Source organism: Pantherophis guttatus, chromosome 1 (assembly GCF_059756535.1).
Source record: "Pantherophis guttatus breed Tessera chromosome 1, ASM5975653v1, whole genome shotgun sequence".
Lineage (NCBI taxonomy): Eukaryota > Metazoa > Chordata > Lepidosauria > Squamata > Colubridae > Pantherophis > Pantherophis guttatus.
In genome coordinates, this window is record NC_142063.1 from 140,921,733 (window position 1) to 140,935,662 (window position 13,930).

General features: G+C 46.3%; 2 protein-coding genes across 3 annotated transcripts in view; both read left to right on the plus strand.

Annotated features, from left to right (window-relative positions):
- The window catches only part of MBD5 (methyl-CpG binding domain protein 5), a 174,272-nt gene that overhangs the window by 43,856 nt on the left and 116,486 nt on the right, over positions 1-13,930 (plus strand). The gene's annotated exons all lie outside the window — the stretch shown is intronic.
- On the plus strand, positions 6,581-11,414 carry LOC148116580 (uncharacterized). The gene is made up of 3 exons (XM_087885886.1): positions 6,581-6,627; positions 9,005-9,194; positions 9,508-11,414. The coding sequence occupies exons 1-3, from the start codon at positions 6,581-6,583 to the stop codon at positions 11,272-11,274; spliced, it is 2,004 nt and encodes a 667-aa protein (XP_087742012.1). The 3' UTR covers positions 11,275-11,414.

Below are 13,930 nucleotides of genomic sequence, written 5' to 3' on the forward strand. Positions count from 1 at the left end.
TTGGTCACCATCAGAACGGGCGAACAGCATAAACTGGCTGGAATTGAGAGCTGTTCAACTTGCACTGAGGCACTTCCGCACACCTTGGAAGGCCAGCATGTGTTGATCCGGACGGACAACATGACGACCAAAGCTCATGTAAATTGCGAAGGGGGCACTCGATCCAAGTCCCTGAAGATCGAGGCAGAATGGCTCTGGCCTGGGCGGAGCACCACACAGCGTCACTGAAAGCGGACCACATTTCCGGACTGTCAAACGTTCGAGCAGACTGTCTCAGCAGGGAATGAATCGACCCAGCTGAGTGGCGGCTTCATCCAGACATCTTCCTAGAAATTGCTCAGAGGTTTGGCCATCCTCTAGTGGATTTATTCGCCACTCCTCAAGCGCCCAGCTGCCCAGGTTTTTCACACGCTACCAGTGCATGGGAGCGGAGGGTTGCAACGCCCTGAGATGCCCGTGGCCACCCAAGCTACTCTACGCCTTCCCTCCTTTTCTTCTGATTCCACAAGTAATTCGGAAGTTGTTATCGGAGCAGGCGGAGATTCTCTTAGTAGCTCCATTCTGGCCACGCAGACCCTGGTACACAGACTTGGTGAGTCTCTCTGTCTCCCCACCATGGACAATTCCTCAGCACAAGGTCTCTCTCAGCCAGGGGGTCATCACCCAACCAGAGCCCCAGTGGCTCCAGTTGACCGTCTGGCACTTGAGAGGGTCCTGCTGAGGAAAGACAGAGTCTCCGACAAGGTGATAGAGGTCATTCAGTTGTCCAGACACCCCTCCACAACTCACATTTATCAAGCCTCATTTATCAAGCGTTTTCGATTTGGTGTTCTGCCCACCATGTGGACCCCACATCTGCCAACATTCCAGATGTTCTTGATTTCTTGTTGACCAAAGGCCTCACCCCGGCTACCTTGAGGCAGCAAGTGGCGGCGCTCACTACCGTACTTACTTGTGAGCCACACCGCACACTATCGCAAAACCCGCATATTCGGAGTTTTTTGCACGGGGCCGCCAACATATCTCCTCTGATTATCCATCGTTATCCATCTTGGGACTTACCACTGGTACTACAGGTACTTACCTCCACCCCATTCAAACCGTTGGGCTCCATCCCTCTCAAATTCCTAACTTTCAAACTTACCTTTCTTCTCGCCATCACTTCTGCGTGGAGGATTTCCGAGCTAACGGCCTTGTCGGTTTGTAAAGACCTCTGCATTTTTTATTCTGATAGGGTGGTGATGAGGTTGGACCCTTCCTTCTCGCCTAAGGTGAACTCCTGGTTTCACCGGGCCCAGGAGCTCATCCTTCAGAACTTTTGTCCCAACCCACGCCATCCTCGAGAGAAAAGTTGGCACACGTTGGCTCTACGTCGTTACATCAGATGAACTGCATCATTTCGACTTACTGAGGCATTGCTCGTGTCATTCCATCCTTCCTCCATGGGTAGGAAGGTGTCTTCTGCTACCGTAGGTCGTTGGATTAAGGCCTGCATCTCGACCGCTTATGACATTAAAGCCAGGCCTGTACCGGGCCGGATTTATGCACATTCGACCCGCAGTGCAGTGACTACGGCAGCTTGGGCGACACAAGCTTCTGTACTGGACATCTGCCGTGCGGCCACTTGGTCGTCGGCTTCTTCTTTTATCCGCCATTACAAAATTGACTCTTTTGCCTTAGCCGAGGCTTCATTTGGCCATAGAGTCCTACAGCAAGTTACCACCTTCCAAAACTCAGGGAGCAGTCAGCCTTCTGCCCGGGCTTGGGTAAATCCCAGCCAATGGATTGGGGGAGCAGCGTACTGGAAAACGGATGTTGACCTACCTGAACGTCCCTTTTCAGGACGCTGCGACTCCAATCCATACCCGCCCTGTTTGGGCTTCCTGCTCCTGCCTTGCTGACCTGCCTTGTTCCTGTCGTGTGTTTATTTCTATTATAGACTCATGGATTCCTGCACCTTCGTGAGGAAAGACTGACGTGGGAGTGACAGAGTGGGCATGGTCAGCCAAGAAATTTGAAAAAAATCTGCACTCAGTTCCCCAGCAACATAAGAGAAACAACCCAGCCAATGGATTGGAGTCGCAGCGTCCTGAAAAGGGACGTTCAGATAGGTCAACGTCCGTTTCTGGCTCTAGGGGCAGTGCTCATCTCCGTTTCTAAGCTGAAGAGCCAGCTCTGTCCAAACACATCTCCATGGTCATGTGGCCGGCATGACTAAACACCAAAGGCACACAGAGTACTGTTATTTTCTCATCAAAGTGGTCCCTATTTTTCTACTTGCATTTTTTATGTGCTTTTGAACTGCTAGGTTGGCAGAAGCTGGGACAAGTAACGGGAGCTCACTCCATTAGCAGCACTAGAGATTTGAACTGCTGAACTTCCGACCTTCTGATCAACAAGCTCAGCATCTTAGCCACTGAGCCACCACGTCCCACGCTTAGGGAAAGTTAAAAGAAGAAAACCTCCCCACTCCCTTTGTCTCTCAGGTCACATGGGCCAATCAGTCCAGATGTAGGTTCCCGCTTAACTTCAACAGGTGTCCGTTGACATGATCTTGGTTCTCACACCAGCTGGTAGATGTTATGGCTAGCCGACTGAGGCACCGCATTCTTGAGCTCCCACCCACCCACCCCAAATGGCAACCAAGAAACAAAGCAGAAATAAACGTGACTTCAACTGAAGTCGTTTTGCAGGTTGACACTATCACACTCTGGAAAGTATTAATAAGAAACTGTATTTAGGTATTCCTATGCTTATGACCACAGTTGGGACCAGTCATTGTTAAGCAAGGCAATTGTTAAGTGAGTTGCACCTGATTTTACATTGGTTTTTTTACCACAGTTGTTAAGTGAATCATGCAGTTGTTAAGGAAATCTAGCTTCCCTCATTGATTTTGCTTGTCGGAGTCCAGGTGAGAAGTTTGCAAATGACTATCACATGACTCCAGGACACTGCAACCTTTTTAAATACATGCCAGTTGCCAAACAGTCCAATTTTGACCATGTGACTGTGGGAATGCTAAAATGATCATAAGTGCAAAGACAGGTCATAAATCACTTTTTTGAGTGCTATTGTAACTTCAGAGGGCTACTAAACAAGTGGTTACAAATCAAAGACTACCTGCAATTGAATACATACTCTGCTTTGAATGCATTAACTGTTAAATTCCAGTTCGGATGCAAATATGATGGCTGTCTTATTAAAAACTGATCTTATAATTGACTGACATATTTGTCATCATTATTAACAAGGTATATACGTATAACTTGTCTTGAGACTGCAATTCCAGAATTCAAACTTACAATGTTATGATTATGTGACTATGTTACATGTCACTGTCTTTTATACTTTTAATAGTTGATCCTCTAACTTACTACTGTGGTACATAAGGAATATGTGGCTTTTAATAAATAGTGTCTAGTAGATATTAGTTATTAAATAGCATATAAAGAGCCACAGTGGTGCAGTGGTTAGAGTGCAGTACTGCAGGCTACTTCTGCTGATCACTGGCTGCCAGCAGTTTGGCAGATCGAATCTCACCAGGCTCAAGATTGTCTCAGCCTTCTATCCTTCCGAAGTTGGTAAAATGAGGACCCAGATTGTTGGGGGCAATATGCTGACTCTGTAAACCGCTTAGAGAGGGCTGTAAAGCACTGTGAAGCGGTATATAAGTCTAAGTGCTATTGCTATAGTAGATCTTACTTATTAAAAAGTGCTCATTCTTGGCACAGACAGAACTATGAATAAATATCTTTTTTTAAAGGAACATCGCAATATCATATATAAACTGTACTTTACTTCTCAGTATCTGAGGCATGCTTTTGAGGTTCTGTATAGGCTTATTTTTTATTAACATTTTCATTTGCAAAGCTTCTGTAGTATGATTCAATAATTTACAATAATATGTGTTTGTTTGTTAAAATATTTTTTAACCGATGGCCAAATATCTCAAGTTGAGCTTGAGTTCTTTGAGCCATTACCACAGTATCAGAATCATTAAAATAATTTGAGGTCCATGCTTCCTCATTATGAAGTGGATGTTCTAATACAATAGCACAGCACAAAATTCAAGAAACAGGTATCTAGAAGACTTCCAATTGTTCTTTGTTCCAGTTACAACTAGAATTTCCAAGAATTTCAAAATGGGAATGGCATACTAAAAGGGGAGATTCTTTAAAAGTCAGAAGATACCTTGTCAACCAGCTGTTATCAGACTGATAACTGTCACAGCTTTGCACTAACCTGTGGTTGGAATATTCTGATTTCTCTGAACTTTGAATTTCTCTGTCCATTTGTACTTCCTAATTTTGGAAACTCTGATTCACAAAAATATTTGTGAGCAGCAGCATTAAACAGTGGACTGCGTTCTCAGGGGAGAAAAACATCTAAAGCCACTGCAGACATTGCTTTTCCTCACAGCAAATTTGCTGATTTCTTCTACCTCAGAAATAGAACTATTTGGCAGATTTTGTTCTCTGAGAATGAGAGAGATTTAGAAATAGAGAAATTCTAGAGAAATAGAATCCATCTATTTGGATGTATCAGTGTGAATGGATATTATAAAAAACAGAAGCAGAACACCAAAAATGTGTGTGTGTGTGTGTGTGTGTGTGTGTGTGTGTAAAACAGATGAAGGAAGCCCACTTTTTATTTCTGGCTTCATAAAGACATTGCGTTAGCAAAACCAGTTGAGTGTGTCTAAGAGCAGAATGTTTAGTAGAGGAGCTTGTGAGAGCAAGAAATCCATAAAATACTACAGCACTGCTTCTAAGTCATTAATCTTTTTATGCAACAAATATAAATATTAAAATTTGGCATCCTCCTTTATCTGTATTACACTTAATTGCTTAATTTCATCATTGTCTCTGCCATCATCTAGCATAATAAAACTCTCAGTCTTTTAGAATTGGATGAAAAACATATTTTAAAACTTTTCAGTTCGATTATATGAAGTGATCATTTTAGTACCTTAATAATTTCATATTGCTGATTCAACTATATAGCTTCCTACTTACCATTATATAGTTAGACAATCAATATAGTGAGTACTGTGTATTCTCAAAATCATTCAAAACTATATAAAGAAAATATCTTAACAAATGTAGGCAGTTAATTAGCCACTTGAGGGGGCATTTTTTGCCTAATAAATAATCCAGATAACCAATTAATCTATAGCTGTTAAACAATGAATACCTGAGAAAAATGTGGAACTAGAGGCCAAAAATAACTTCATTTTTGGTCAGATTGAGAAATCCTTATAATATACAAATGGGAAGAAGAAGATTGCTGATTATCTATCCTGGAAAAGTTAGCCTGAAAGACAGATACCAGTCCAAAGTCAAATAGATGCAATGGAACATTAGATAAAAATTATTCCAGTCAGTGAGAATATATGTGCTATTTACTTACCCTGTTTTCCCCAAAATAAAACATCCCCTATAATAAGCCCAATCAGGCTTTTGAGCGCATGGCAATAAGGGTTTCAGGGTTCAAAAAAATATAAGACAGGGTTTTATTTTCAGGGAAACACGGTAACTCTTCTCACAGACCTTTGTAATCATAGACAGCAACCTCTCTGGTTAAATTTCAAATGATCTGTAGATGTGTAATTGTTGCCATTTCAGTTAAATTTGATTGGAACTGAAAACCAATGGTTCCTATACTTGTTAAATTAACATAGATAGGATCTTCATTGGATGGGGGGGGGGTAGCAGCCATGCTATCAGACAGAATTGTTAGGCACTGTACAAAATGAAATGTTCAACTAAAGAATATAAAATGTGAATATGGTGAAAAATAATATTTTCAGATGTACGTGTGAGAACTAGGTTTGTTGTGTGTCATGTGAAACGAGCACAACATATTCAGATTTCATAATTTTTAGTCACTTTAAAATTACATTTGGAATTAACACAGTTCATGAGAGATCACTGACCATAGCCACTAGCTACAGGTGGTCTTTGACTTACAGCAGTGCATTTAGTGCAGTGGTGAAATGCAAAAATTTTTGCTACCAGTTCTTTGGGCCTGGCTTGGTGGGCGTGGCTTATGTGACCGGGTGGGCGTGGACAATGGTTTTTTTCTTTTTAAAGCATTTTTACTATCTATTTGCCCGAACCGGTAGTAAAAAAATGCTTTAAAAAAGTAAAAAAAAAAAAAAAAAGGTTCCGACAATCACACCTCTGCTATGCGACCGCCGGAACCTTTTTTAAAAACTTTTTTAAAGCATTTTTTATGGTCATGTGATCAAAATTCAGACACTTGGCAACTGACTCATATTTATGACAGTTTCAGTGTCCCGGGTCACGTGATCTCCTTTTGCGACCTTCTGACAAACAAAATGAATGGGGAATCCATATTCACTTAACAGCTCCTGTTACTAACTTAACAACTGCAGTGATTCACTTAACAACTATGGCAAGAAAGGTCGTAAAATGGGGCAAAATTAACTTAACAAATATCTCACTTAGCAACAGAAATTTTTGGCTCAATTGTCATAATTCGAGGACCACCTATACTTGCTAGAGCAGGGTTAGGCAATTAATTTTCCCAAGGGACCACATGAGAAACTGGGACTGTCATGGAGGGCCGAACCAACGACCAATACATTACCTTGAAGGTGCATAGGTATGCACACATGTACAACATACATAAATTGATAAAAGCAATGCAATTGTATTGCGTGCATGGCACATGCTTATTTACATTTGATTTCTAATTTCCGATTGATCGCACGTGGGCTGGACGGGGACAGCCAAAGGCCTGGGCCCATAAAATGCCCAGGTCTATACTAGAACATCTAGCATAGGGATGTCAAACTTACAGCATCACGTTGCTATCACCTGACATATCACAACGTTTCTCCCTCTTCGCGGAGCTGGGGTGGGCGTGGCTTGCATGTGACGCATCTGACCCGTTGGCCGCCTGTTTGACACCCCTGATCTAGCAGTATCAGACAGGGAAAGAATGTCAATGATTCTTCAATTATTTGTTTGACTACTTTCACTCATATTGTCTATCAGTAAGAGAGTTTGTTCCTTTCTTCCAAATTCTGCTAGATAGTTGGGGCTGTTTTGTTTTTATAATCCATGAATTGTCCCATAATTTATTAATATTAGAGGAGAACTACAAAGTGTCCACCAAAGCATATTTTTCCAATCTATATAGGTAGTCCTTGACTTAGAACACCTAATTTAGTGACGGTTCAAAATTACAATGGCATTGAAAAAAGTGACTTTTTTTTCACATGATGGTTGTAGCATCCCCATGGTCACATGATCTAAATTTGAATACTTGGCAACTGCCTTATATTTATGATGGTTGCTGTGTCCCAGGATCATGTGATCAGCTTTTGCGTCCTTCTGACAAGGAGACCAGATTCACTTAACAACTGTATTACTGATTTAACAATTGCAGTGATTCACTTAACAACAATGGCAAAAAAAAAAGGTTGAGGCAAAATTCACTTAACAAATGTTTCACTTAGCAACAGAAATGTTGGGCTCCATTGTGGTCATAACTTGAGTACCTCAATAAGTAGGCCTGTTATTACTAAATATTGCCATGTTTTGCTGACATGCAGACTCATGATATGGAATGATAGGATTTAGTAGATTTATAGGCTATCGTAGTAATACTTTATATTAAGCAATTAGCCTTATTCTTGTTTTTATCTTTTATTTGTATTTATTCTTGCTGTTTCTTTAAAATCTACATAAATGCTGTGAGGAAGATGTAATATACAGTAAACTCTTTTCCAGTATTTCAGGGCAATAGAAAATGAGTTTAGAGATTCACCTATGGCAAGCAATTTTGAAATCCTTATATATAATTCCTTAAAGGATATATATATTTCATATGTATGCATGGCATATCCCACTTCATCTTTTTCTTTGGACTTTAGACTAATACAGCTAGTATTACAAAATTAGGTCACTGCTTCTTAGATGGTACAGCAAAGCAGTGGTGTTATTAAATATGTGGTGCATTCAATGAAGTCTTGTAATAGGTAAGAATTTCTGTCTATTTAACTCAGGAGTGAACCACTGCCAGGCCACATAGGCTTATTGTCTCTGTGTGGACCCTCCGCATTGTTCCATCAACATTCAACAGCAAAATTGGGGGGGGGGATTCTTTCTTTCTTGTTTCTCTCCAAGATCAATTTTAAGTTAAAAATATGTATGCCGCAAATCTGGGAGACTGAACTCACCTATTTTATAGGAAATCCCCCAACCAATCCCATAAAGAGACAGCAAGATAAGATCGTATTGATGTTTGAATGTAATGGCCTTTATAATTCTGCGTCAAGCATTTTTATTTTTAATTCTGAAATCAAGTTCTGTAGCTACTTGATCTGAAAGGAGTTTAACTTGAAGCGCACAAGGGAGGCAGATTGTGGGATAGACTATTGATGTTGCTAACCGTCCAAAGTATGATTGGAAGATTAACATTGAAGGTAGACAAAATAATTCTCCATTGTGGGTGGAGACAGCAGCCAGGATGGGGTGTGGTCATCTGTTAGGCCGATAGACTGAGCCCATCAAATTTGCTAAGTCCCGCCCTTGTTACCGGGCAAACCCAGCTTTTGGCTCAGTCTGTCAGCCTAGACAGGCGTGTGGGACTGATCCTCTTGATCAATTTCTCCTTTCCTGACTGCTTTCTCAGCTTTTCCTAACTACCTTTCTGGTTTGACTTGGACTGTTTATTGGATATTCTTTGGACTTCGATTTCAACTTGGCAGTAAGCAATTCCCTCAGTAACTGGCTTTGCTGACTACTTGGGGGGGGAGACTCCTCTGCGCCCCTTCCCTTGCGTTGGGGGGACCCCTGGGAGCATTGTGGAGTGATTGCGCTCCCCTTTTACCTCCACAGCTGGCCGTTTCGGGGCTTGGGGGCATTCCTAGGGTCTGTGGAGCTTCGCGCCCCCTTTTCAAACCTCCCGGTGGCCATTTTGGTTTTTAAAAAAGCTCCGTTTTTTTCCTGTTTGCCGTTTGCCTCATTGTCAGCACTTTCGGCTGCTTCGTGGAGTTTAACTCTCCCAACGGCGTTGAGGGAAGCTCACAGACCTTCCCTGTGACCACTGCTGCCCTTAGTGGCCGATCCTACAGCGCAGTCCCTCCTAACGGCGCAAATCAGCTGGTGGAGCCCATCGGCTTAGGCGCCTCTCCCCACAGCGCTGCTCGAGCGGCTGGAAAGGTTTTTTGGCGCGAAAGTTGGTTGAGGTCCTAAACGGAGCTGCGCGCCATTCCCTGCGGCCATAGGGGCCCTTACTGACCTAAGGGGAGTATTCCTTGCTGGTGGAGCTTTGCGCCCCCCCCTCCCTTCTAATCCTCCATTTGGTTTCTGGACTGCTTGTGCCTGGGCTAAGGGAACTCTCTTGAGTGGGGTCTCGCGCCCCCCCTCCCCCCCCCGCCTGCCTTGTTCCTCCATTATATGTGGAGTGTCTGTGCTCCCTTTTGTGATAACGGGTGCTGAGCCTCATTCGCTGTTGGTGCCACCTTGTGCCTAGTTTGGGTCAACTACTGACAGTTTTTCCCTCACTGTCATCATGCCTAAAGCTTCCCATAAATCCAAGCACTGTCACAAGGCCAGGAGCTCTGATAGTCATCATCATCATCATGGAGGCTCTCCTGCTACTAAAGAAGTCCCCTCTGGATCTTCTTCCAGACTAGGCCCTTCTGGCCTTTCTCAGCCGCTCAGCAAGACACCCTCTCAATTGCTGCCTTCCCGTGCGGAGGCTCGCAGGGACAGGGTCCTGAAGAAAATTTGCGCCAAGGCCAGCGGCGCTCAGTCAGTAGGCAAGGAGGCTCCTTCGACCTCAACCCAACCCCCTATGGATGCTGATTCCGCATCTCAAGGGGATCGTCTTTCCCTTCAGGACTGTCCTGCGGTTACTGCAGCGACGGATCTGTGGGGCTCGGCTGCACCTACGACCTCTGTTCCTCCTCCGGAAACATCCCCAGTTCGACCTGCTAGTGAGGCCGTTCCAACTGGGACACAACATCACACCTTCCCATCCACGGAACAGATACAACAGATGATCGCTGCAGCAGTCCAACAGTCGTTGGCCTCACATTTTCAGTCCGCCGGCAGACCGGCTTCGGTGCATTCCGTAGTCTCCCATTCTCGAGGGGATGGGGATCTGGATGATGCTTTGTCCATCGACGCCCCTGACTCACCCGTGTCTTCTATGGCCAGCAGATCTCCCTCGCATGCGGCTGATGACCCTCATGACCTGGAGCTCTCGGAGGATGATGACCTGCCTCCTGAACAACCCGCCTTTACGGGTATTTTTCCCCAGGCCTTGTTCAAATCCCTGCTGCATAAGGCCATTGCTACGGCGCAGCTTAGCTCCCCTTCGCCGCTACCGGCTTCGGATTCTGCATCTAGGGGGCATTTAAGCCCTCTCTTCGCCGAACCAGCTAGGACCGTGGATACCATTTCTACTCCTCCTTTGTTTCTCGATGTTATCAAGAAGCAATGGTCTTCACCGGGCTCTGCTCCAACGCCTACGGCTGCGGATCGACGAAACTTCAGTATCGCTCCGGATCTAGATTCTCTTCTTCAGGTCCCGTCTGTGGACGCTCCCGTGGCAGCCCTCTTACCTCACTCAGCGGTTCCCGGTGACCCCGAGGAAGGCCTTCGTCCGGAGGAGCGCCGGGCGGAACACGTACTTCAACGAGCTCACCAAGGTGCTTCATGGGCCATCCGAGCAGCTTCTACTGCCTCCTTTTTTAATCGGACGACTCTCTTATGGCTTCAACATTTACAAGACTCGTTACCTATGGAGGACGTGCGAATACGACAGGATTTACACAAGATTATTGCTGCCACACAGTTTTCGGCAGACGCTACTTTGAACGCCGCTCGTTTTGCGGCCAAGTCTCTAGCGTCTTCGGTTACTGCATGTCGATTAGTTTGGTTGCGCCATTGGCAGGCCGACGCCAGGCATAAATGGCGCCTGGCGTCTGTTCCTTTCGCGGGCTCCAAGCTTTTCGGGGATTCTTTGGACCCCTTCCTTTCCGAGACAAAGGACAAGAAGAAATTCCTGCCGGTTGTCTTTCGCAGGGGGGATTCCAGGTTCCGCCCTTACACTCCTCGCCCCCAATCTCGCCCGTATGACGGCTCTTCTTTCTCCCCTTCCCTTCCTAGGTCACAGGGGAATTTCCAACCTAGACAACGGGGCGGTCAAGACAGACCTTCCAGAGGTAGGACCTTTGCGACCAAACGGCCCTTTCGAGGGGGAGGAGGTCGTTTCTCCGGTCGCCGTCGCTAAGTGCATCCCGGACCCTCCCATAGGGGGCAGATTGGCTCTCTTCGCCCCTGTTTGGGAGGGCTCCACATCGGATAAATGGGTCCTGGCCACCTTAAGATCTGGGTTGGCCATTGAATTCCTTTCCCCTCCTCCGAGGTCCTTTGTACGCTGTCTGCTTTCTAATGACTTCCAGAAACGATCCCTTATGGATTCGGCGGTTAAGCACCTTCTATCTATCAGGGCTATTCAGCCGGTGCCCGTGAGTGAATGCGGCACGGGATTTTACTCCCGTGTCTTCCTCGTTCCCAAGTCCTCGGGGGGGTGGAGACCCATTCTGGACCTTAAGCGTCTCAACCGGTATGTCTTATACCGGAAGTTTAAAATGCACTCCCTAAAATCTATCCTAGACGGTGTCAGGAGGGGCGATCTCCTCTCTTCTATAGACCTCACTGAGGCCTACCTCCACATCCCCATCCGTCCCTCCCACAGGAAGTTTTTTCGGTTCTGTTACGGGGGGCGCCATTTTCAGTATCGGGCCATGCCCTTTGGCCTTTCCTCGGCTCCCCGTACCTTTACCAAGGTACTAGCTGCCCTGGCAGCTTCCCTTAGGGCTAAGTCTATTCGTCTGCAATGCTATCTAGACGATATTCTGATTTTGTCTTCTACTCCCCAACAAGCTGCCTCCGATCTCCAATTCACCCTCCATGCCCTCGCTGCCCATGGGTTTTCAGTTAATTTGGAGAAAAGCCAGTTAGTTCCTTCTACTAATCTGGTTCACTTGGGGGCCCTGATAGATTCCGTTGAGGGGAGAGTTTTCCTTTCGCGCGAGAGACAGAAGAGTTTAAGATCCCTTGTCTCCAGAGTTGAACGAGCTGCATCCTCCTCTCCCTTGATTCTGTCACAACTCCTGGGCAAGATGATTTCGGCCATTTCAATAGTTCCTTGGGCCCAGTTACACTCGAGGGAACTTCAGTGGTTCCTGTTGCCTCTGCAGAAAGCGGGTAGAGGTACCTCTCCCGTGAAGGTTTCTGTCCCTAGGAAGGTAATTAGGTCCTTACGGTGGTGGCGGTCTCCGGCACTTTCTCGAGGTTGTTTTTTCTTTGATCCGCAGAGATTGGTGGTGACAACGGACGCCAGTCTCCAGGGCTGGGGTGCTCATTGTCAGGGCCACCTGGCTCAAGGTGTCTGGACTGCCGTCGAATCCCATCGCTTCATCAACTGGTTGGAACTACGTGCGATCTACCTGGCACTTCGGGCCTTTCATCATCTTGTCTCCAACTCCCACGTTCTGGTCCTCACGGACAATATCACCGCAAAGGCCCATGTCAACCGTCAGGGAGGCACTCGGTCTCTCTCTCTGATGTCGGAAGCGTTACGGTTGGGTCTCTGGTCGGAAATCCATCTGGCTTCGTTGCGGGCAGAACACATCTCCGGTGTCACCAATCTGCAAGCCGACTGGCTCAGCCGTCAGCGGCTGGACCATGCGGAGTGGCGTCTCAGTCCTCGGCTCTTCCATCAGATCACGATGCATTTCGGGATGCCGGTGATCGACCTTTTTGCCTCGTCGGTCAATGCTCAGCTACCGCGGTTCATCTCACGGTTCCCGTCGGCTCAGGCAGAGGCCGTCGATGCTCTCCGCTGCCCGTGGCCCCCAGGGCTCCTATACGCCTTTCCTCCAGTTTCTCTGCTTCCCCGGGTAGTTCGCAAGTTGTTGATGGAACAGGCGGAGGTCATTCTGGTGGCTCCACATTGGCCACGCAGACCTTGGTTTGCGGACCTCGTGTCTTTGTCGATAGACCAACCTTGGCAACTGCCTCAACCGCAGGACGCTCTAACCCAAGGGACCTTAACGCACCCAGACCTGCAGTGGCTCCGTCTGACCGCTTGGCGATTGAGCGGCATGCGCTTGGGAAGGTCAACGTTCCTGCAGACGTGATTTCCATTATTCAAGCGTCGCGAAGGCCGTCCACGGACCGGATTTATTCGGCCACTTGGAAGTCATTCTGTGCCTGGTGTGATCAGGCAGGGGTTTGCTCTCTCCAGGCTTCCATCGTAAATATTCTTGTCTTCTTAACAGAAGGTCTTCGCAAAGGACTGTCCCCCAACACATTGCGGAGACAAGTGGCGGCAATTTCATCGGTCCTTACTGTTGGGTCTTTATCGTCTTTGTCACAACACCCTTTAATCCGCCGATTTCTGCGAGGGGCTACAAACCTTTCCCCTCCTCTGTTGCACAGATATCCAACTTGGGACCTTTCGGTCGTTCTAAATTCCCTTACGTCAGCTCCATACGAGCCTTTACGCACGACGAGCCTTCGCCTTTTGACGTGCAAAGTCGCCTTTTTGGTTGCAATCACCTCAGCCCGACGCATTTCTGAATTAGCCGCTCTTTCAATTTGGGAGGACCTGTGTGTGTTCCATGCCGACCGTGTGGTTCTCCGCTTGGACCCAACCTTTGTACCCAAAGTGAATACCACCTTCCATCGTATGCAGGAACTTATCCTGCCCAACTTTTGTCCTCATCCAAACCACGGACTTGAACGACGGTGGCACTCTTTGGATGTCCGACGGGCCCTACGGATCTATATTAAGCGGACGGCGGATTTCCGTAAAGCGGAGGCCCTATTTGTCTCTTTCTTACCAGTGTCCTTGGGTTCCAAGGTGTCTTCATCGACCA